At 50.8% G+C, this 7,449-nt stretch overlaps 1 protein-coding gene across 1 annotated transcript in view; it reads left to right on the plus strand.

The window, feature by feature from the left end:
• Positions 1 to 230: 230 nt before the first annotated feature.
• The window catches only part of LOC103807876 (tyrosine-protein kinase Mer-like), a gene marked incomplete at its 5' end in the record, with an annotated part of 15,387 nt that continues 8,168 nt past the window's right edge, over positions 231 to 7,449 (plus strand). Inside the window, 7 exon segments of the mRNA XM_009080628.1 lie at positions 231 to 585; positions 842 to 942; positions 1,159 to 1,332; positions 2,584 to 2,670; positions 3,325 to 3,440; positions 5,488 to 5,671; positions 5,921 to 6,072. Of these exon segments, the coding sequence (XP_009078876.1) occupies positions 231 to 585; positions 842 to 942; positions 1,159 to 1,332; positions 2,584 to 2,670; positions 3,325 to 3,440; positions 5,488 to 5,671; positions 5,921 to 6,072 (1,169 nt within the window).

Consider the following 7,449-nt stretch of genomic DNA (forward strand, 5'->3'; position numbering starts at 1 on the left):
AAGAGATTCACTCATTCGTAAGTGCTTTCTTTAGCTTGGGCCGCTCTTGTTTGTTTCAAAATGGACTTTTTAGAAGTGCTGCTTGTACAGTCAGTTCTGGAACAATCCCCTGCTCCATGTTTCCTCCTCAGGGCTCTTAGGAGAGGTCTGAGGAAGCACTGGGGCTCTGCGGGGTTTTGGAAGGGGGCACTTGCTGCTGCTGGTGACAAACCCAAGGTCTTCTCTCACAGATGATGCTGACCAAAGTCAAGGTCCAAGGCTGTACCTGTCAGCAGAGTCTCGCCACCCTGAGCACAGCATGGCCACCACTGGTCACTGGCCTCACCGGAGCACCAGAGAGGAGCCCCCAGCCAGCTCTCAAGGACAAATTAAATTTAACCCCACGGTGCGACATGTCATCGTCAATGAGCACAAGGGCGTCACGTTTAATTGCTCCATCAAAGTGCCTCAGGTGCTGCTCAGATCGGATGCTCCAGGGATTTCTCTGTGGAAAGACGGGAGGGAGCTGCATGTGCTGGACCGCATTGCCAGCAGCCATTTCGAGATCCCTGATGAGGAGGAGGTAGCCATGACTTCCACCTTCAGGTAACTGCTGCTGTCCTTCCTCCTCATATGGGGAGGAGGCATGCCCTCAGTGCTGGGTCCCAGGGAGAGATGGGATGCCAGATAGTCAGGAAGGACTGGGATTGGGATGGGCCTAGCCCTCAAAGCCTGGCTTTGCAAGCCCAGATGCTGCAGGTGTGTGTTCTGGAGTGACTGGTGCTGACTGAAACCCATGCCCAGGCTGGCAGTGTTGCCATGTCCTCCAGAGCCCTGACATGGTCTCTGTTCTCTCTGGCAGTATCCATGATGCCCAGCGCTCGGATAATGGCTCCTATGTCTGCAAACTCAACATCTCTGGCATGGAGGTGGTGTCAGATCCCATCTTGGTGCAACTGGAAGGTGAGCTGAAGGTGGGCATACATGGGAGGGTGCAGCATTGTGTTCTGGCTGAGTGACAGCCCTGGGGAGCTGTGAGGTGTCCTCCTGAAATGGAGAATCCTGGTTGGGATTGCTGCTGGAGCTGGGCATAGCCCTGAGCAGTACATCTGGCATTGTTGATAGGGTTGTGTTGCCAAGCTCTCTGAATATTTTGCATCTCTGCTTGTGTCTGCACAGGCCTCCCACACTTCATCCGTCAGCCTGAGAGGCTGAATGTGACCAGGAACAGCCCCTTCAACCTCACATGCCAAGCCGTGGGTCCACCAGAGCCTGTGGAGATCTACTGGTTTCGCAACAATGTCCAAGTCAATGAGAAGCCCCACATCTCCCCGTCAGTCCTGACCGTGCCAGGTGAGCCTGGCAGTGTCATTGCCATGGCCAACTGGGACACCTCTGTGTGGGTACCAGGAAGGGCAGCTTGAGAAGGTGTCTCATGCCATCTGAGAGTTGGTCGCTGTGGCCTCACACTTCTGTTAGGAGGGGCTGTGTTCCCGTGTACTGTCACAGCCCCGGAAACCACTCTGCCCAGGATGATCTGGGGGCAAGAAGCCCCATCTGACCCCATCTGGCTGCTGCCAGAGAAGCAGATTTTTCCTCCAGCCTGTGGCTGTGCTGGCAAGCACACTGCTGCTCTTGTGGGCTGCTTGACTGGTGGTCCTCTATTCCTGTCTCTGGAAGAGCTTGGGGTGGCCCATGCAACATGTCTCTATGATACCTTGTGGAGGACAGGAAGAAAAGTCCTTCGTGTACCATAAAACCCACTATGGTTTTGCTGCAGGGGCAAAATAGAGAGGGGATTTCTTGCTTTGCTCCTGAGAAGGCCAGTGCTTAATTAGCAGCCAGGCTATAACTAGCTGGTCTTGGTGTCCAGAGACATCTTTAAAAGGCAGTGAAAGCCGAAAGAAGTGACTCATTCCTCTTGGATGTCCTTGCATCCGGCTGGCACACACTAGGCTGGGTCATTGGAACAGTCCTGCCTCTGGCCCAGGAGCCCTGTTGCCCTGAGGCACTGCTGCTGGGATGAGCCAACGCTTGGCACACAAGTCCTTCACCGCATGGCAGCAGCAATCAGTGTGCCCAGGGCACCAGTGACCTCCAGGAAATCCTTGGAGTGAGACAAAATGCCTGAGCACTGTTGCTGCCCAATCTCACATGGGCAAGGGGAAGCAACCAGCCATGCACCCTCGGGTATTTCCAGTGGCTCCCATGTAGTCTTTCTCCACAGAGATTTGGGCAACCTTCGAAAAGCAATAGGTCATCTGACCCAGGCCGTGGTGGGGGTCTCTTCTGCTTTCTGCCTTTCCCCTTTTGAAGGCAAAACAAGTGCTTCCTCAGTAGGTTGTGCAATGGCAACATAGGGACGAACTGTGCTGTGCCTCACATGTGCTCCCTGCGTGGAAGGTGGGTGAGCTGCACCATGGGGGTCACCCTCGAGCAGGCACAGCAGAAGTGACACAGAGGGAGAAATGAAAGGTCTTTTGTGTTGCTGGAAATAATAAAGTGCAAGAAAGGGAGCCATGAGGGTTTTCTGTGAGCAGCAGGTGGAGGATTGATGGGATTCTGTACATGTCCAGTGAACTGGGCTGTGTGTTTTCCCTGCAGGTCTCAATGAAACAGCACTGTTCAGCTGTGAGGCTCACAACAGCAAAGGGCTGACTGCATCCAACCCAGGGCAGGTCAACATCAAAGGTCAGTGGCATTGGGCTGCTTGTTCTACCTGTTGAGTCCATGTGTCCAAGCAGGAACTGTCCTGGTCTCCGCACTTCGAAGCACTCATTCTCCACAAGCTGAAGGAGATACCATTGACTCCTGGTTTTAATCCTATATTTAAAATCAAGCAGGATGCACATCATAGCACTGTCACCCTTTGGTCATCCCAGTGTCGCTGCTGGGGGAGGAAGCACTAAAAAACTTACTTGAAAGTGGAACTGTCAGCCCCGGAGTGGGTTTTGGAAGGGCTGTATCACTCTTTTCCTTCCTTCTTCCTTCACAGGCAGGGTGGTGCTCACAATTTTCCATAGGAAATGGTGGAAATTGCTGACATTCCTGATGGAAGCTGTTCCAGCAATGTGAGGAAGGTGTTCCCCAAAATACATTGTGGCCTCTAAGCAACCCAGAGTGCTGTTTCACTCTTTTCAAGCCAGAATAGTCCTGCTTGTTTTTCTGCTTCCCTGTCCTGTGGTCTGGCACATTCACATACTCCAATGGAGGATGCTGCTGTGGATGTGGCCAGGGAGGCACCTTGGGGTCACGCACTGAGCCTCTAGAGCTGCCAGGGAAAAGCCAGACATGCCATGTTTGTGCTTAGGCCTCCAGCTGACTGTCCTTGGCTTTTCCCTGCAGGAATACCATCTGCACCTGTCAATGTGCATGTTCTCAACAGGACAGCCCACGGTATCGTGGTATCCTGGGTGCCGGGATTTGATGGATTCTCTGCCTTGAACATCTGCAGTGTCCAGGTGAGCATCCACGTTGTCTCTGCAACCCTCCCTCTCTCACACAGATGCTCCGAGGCAATCGGTGTCATTTGGCATGAACTGTATAGATTTCATAGAATCCTGGAATGGTTTGGTTTGGAAGGGAGCTTAAATATCCTCTCATTCCACCCTTCTTCGATGGGCATGGACACCCTCCACTAGCCCAGGTTGCTCTAAGCCCCGTCCAACCTGGCCTTGAACACTTCCAGGGATGGGGCAGCTGTGGCTTCTCTGGGCAACCCGTGCCAGTGCCCCACAGTAAAGAACTTCTTCCTGATATCTGGTCTACCCCTGCCCTCTGCCAGTGGGAAGCCATTCCCCCCTATCCTGTCACTCCATACCCTCATAAAAACTCCCCCCCTACCTCTCTTGGAGTCTCTTTCCCCATGGACAAGACAGGTTGTCATGACTCTTCATGGAGAGATGCCCAGAAATGCTCCAAGTAGCTGTTTGGGAGACTTTGCAAGCCTTGAGTTGCTGCAGCCACACGCTTGTCCCTGCTTTTACCTCCTGGTCAAACACTTCCCAACCAACCCTATGTTTTTTTGTACTGGTTAATCTCCACTCCAGCTGAGATAACACGTGCAGAGAGGTGACATTTGGAGCCAGGTAAAAGTGAAAGGAGTTCCAGGGAGGAAAGGTACAGAGCTAATATTAGCATCACGTCCGCTGCTGCCTTCCAGCTGGAGTTTGGGAAGTGGGGTGGAGAGCCAAGGAATTTCCTATGACTTAACATTCATGGTCTATCATTAGGAAATAGCTTTTCAAACAGAAAAACAAGAGAAGATTTTTGGCAAAAACACAGCTGTGACTAAGCCTTTTTGCTCCTGTCCCCTTTGATAATCCTCAGGCCCACCGACCAAGTGACTCATTCCTGAGCACTGCTGCTGTCACACCTGCCAAATTCAAACTGTTTAAGTTTGCAAACATCCTGATTTTCTTTAAAAATACATGGATTTGATGGACTGTCTCCAGAAGACAAGTTGAGGATCGAGATACTGGAGCTGAGGTGGATGTTCAGGACATCCCCCGGTGGTGCTTTGGGAGCAGCGTGCGTGTTCCTCTGGCCACTGCTCACCTCCCTTGGAGCATCTAGTGACAGGTTGGGGACCTCCTCAGCTTTATGAGGCTGAATGCTGTTCTCTTTCATTTTGGCTGGAAAATACTGATGCTGAGACAACTCTGGGATACCCAGGGAGCTACTCTTGTTGCTTCAGCACAAGGGTAGGTCTCCTGCCATGCCAAAACAGCACATGGAGGCTTTTGAGAGGGCTGTGTGACTTTGTGCATGTGGGTCACACTGAAACATGTCCTGTGGGTTGGATTGTCTTCTGAGTGAACTGTCTTGCTCTCATTGGTGTCCTCGTTCTTGTTCTTCCCTCTTTCCCCACACAATCCCAGCCTAGGCCGCTCTGGTAGTGCTTCCCACAAAATGAAATGCTTTCTGGAGAGCTGTTGGGCAGCTCCATGGGGGCTTAACATCCAGCCCATTAGGGAGAGAGCAGTTTTTCCTTCTGTAAAAATCAGGACTTGTTTTAGGGATATGGGATTCATCCATGCTGCTATATGTAATGATGGAGCCTGACAAGGCCTGGGATTGGTCCCTTGACATCTGGTGGCAAAAAATCCTATTTTTCAATGATGTATTGCATGAAAAAGGGCTTCCCTTTGTTTATTTGGGACTTGCTGCCTGGTCCTTTTATTTGGTGCTCTTTTAGCTCCATGCCATGAGAAACAACAAATCCTCCCTCTTCTTTCCCACGGCGATGGTGATTTCACACATCTCTGCCATGTTCCTACCACAACACTTTCTTCTCCACATTTTTTGGATCCCTCTCCCTGTGCCTCACAAATGTCCTACCATCAGCTTACCTCATGGCAGAGAGGAGCCAGCATGCAGGAATAAGGCCCTGCAGGGTTTGGGTGGGAGGCAGGCTCTGGATCTTGTTTTCCAGCGTGAGATTCCTCATCTTACCCTTGCAGGTTGTTGCTGACTAATCCCTGTTTGTGGACTGATTTTTCAATTAAGGTCAAGGAAGCTGTTCCACGAAGCAACATCTCACTTCTGCTCTTCAACACCTCAGTGCCTCCCCATGTGTATCATATCCAGCAGCTGGAGCCCATGGCAGACTACAACATCCGTGTTTCCTGCAGGAATGAAGTTGGTTGGTCAGCGTTTAGCCCCTGGATATCTGCCAGCACCACTGAGGGAGGTAGGAAATGAGTAGTGAGGGCTAAGAAGGGTTTCTCTACCAGGGTTGTACAGCTTGTGCTTGGTGCAAGACTCTCTGGATGAGATGGTGGTCCAGACTCATGGTTGCTCACAGGGTAGGAAGCCCTGTGAGTGGTCATGGGCTGTAGAAAATCCCATGGCTTTCTGCTTGAGCTCCAGCTAGTTTGCCATCAGACTCCACATCCCTCCACCTTGGTCCACTCACCTCCTTTCTCTCTGATTCCTGCAGCTCCAACCACGCCACCACAAAACATCACGGTGGCATTCAATCAATCCAGCTCCTCGCTGGAGATCCGATGGGTGAAGCCATCTCTGGAGAGGATCCATGGGGAGCTTCAGGGCTATCACATATGGTACAGGTGGCAGAACTCCAAAGGGCTGGTAAGTCACCAGGGAAGTGGGGAAGAATGGCTAAAGCCTAGAAAAAAATCCCAGCGGGCATCAAGCAGGGATGTCCAGATTGCTCTTGGTGCTTCCATAGTTTGTTTGGGAGCTTATTTGGAGACTGTCATACAGTCTTGCATGTTTTTGTAACTCTTGGCCATGTGGCCAATTGAAAAGTGTGTGGGAGAATGTATTCCCTGGATTTTGTTGGGATTTATCCCATGCATTAACTCTCCTGCAAACCCATGGAACAGAGTTTCATAGCTCAAGAACACTTTGGGCCCAGGGGCCTGTCTGTGAGTGCATGAAGTCATCTGGCACAACCTTCCTTGCCTTTTCTAGGATTTGGGAAGTGGCCTTCAGGAATTTGCTAGGGTGAGGTTGGCCTGACCTCTCTGGCAGCCCTGGCTCTGGGCAAAAGAGTCTCCATCCAGGCTGTGCCATTGGGCAGGGAGCCTCTGGATAATGTCACAGATGTGTCCAGCTGTCGCCTCTGCGCTGCGGTTTGGTCTTCCTCTGTCCCAGGCTGACAGCCTGAACCCAGTGTGGAAACAGTGACTCACCCCCCATTTTTTGTAGGATGCTGCATTTTCTGTTCTCCTTTTGCTCCTCTGAAAAAAAAAAAAAAAGCAGCATAGATCCAGACTGAATGAAGCCAAGGAAACAATATTATGGTCTTGTGACTAGCATGGAAAAAAAAATGCTGACGGATTTGTTGTCTCTTAAGCAGAAAGCCAAACCCAGGTCTTGCCCTTTAAGCCCTGGGAGACTGTTGTTGCTGTTGTTATTTTTCATACATTTCCCCAGTTTAAATGCTTAGGGAGTGAAATTTTTTCAGGCACCCCCATGAACTATAAATCTGAGGCATGAGGGTGATGTACTTGCTGTCGAGTGGAGCTGTGACTCCTCAGAAAGCTCCTCCAAAGGTTGGACTTGATGATCTTAGAGTTATTTTCCAACCTAAGTGATTCTGTGAAATAAAATCCTTGAGTTTTGGCTCTGGACAGACTTAAATATGGACTGCCCCAAAATAGCTACCAGTTTAACAACCTCAGAGAATAAAGTTGGGGGAGCTGTATTTCTGTGTCAGCAGGGCCACCTGCAGGCCTCTTCTTCACCACCAGAAAAGCTCCCAAAACTTGGTTTATTTTACTCCTAAACCAGCAGCTCTTGTTTGAGCCAAGGCTGCGGGAGTTCGGACGTGAAGAAATTCTTCAACTACCACAAAACTCCTAAAAAAACATGGAATTTGGCAGGTCTGCCCTGCTTTGTGATCTGCCAGCAGGCTTGCACTCGCCACGCTCTGCGTGACATCAGCTGGGCCTGTCCTCAGATGACACAGCAAAGAGGATCACAGTGCGTTTTTATACCAGT

The sequence above is a fragment of the Acanthisitta chloris genome, unplaced genomic scaffold, assembly GCF_000695815.1.
Source record: "Acanthisitta chloris isolate BGI_N310 unplaced genomic scaffold, ASM69581v1 scaffold10500, whole genome shotgun sequence".
NCBI classification, from domain to species: Eukaryota; Metazoa; Chordata; class Aves; order Passeriformes; family Acanthisittidae; genus Acanthisitta; species Acanthisitta chloris.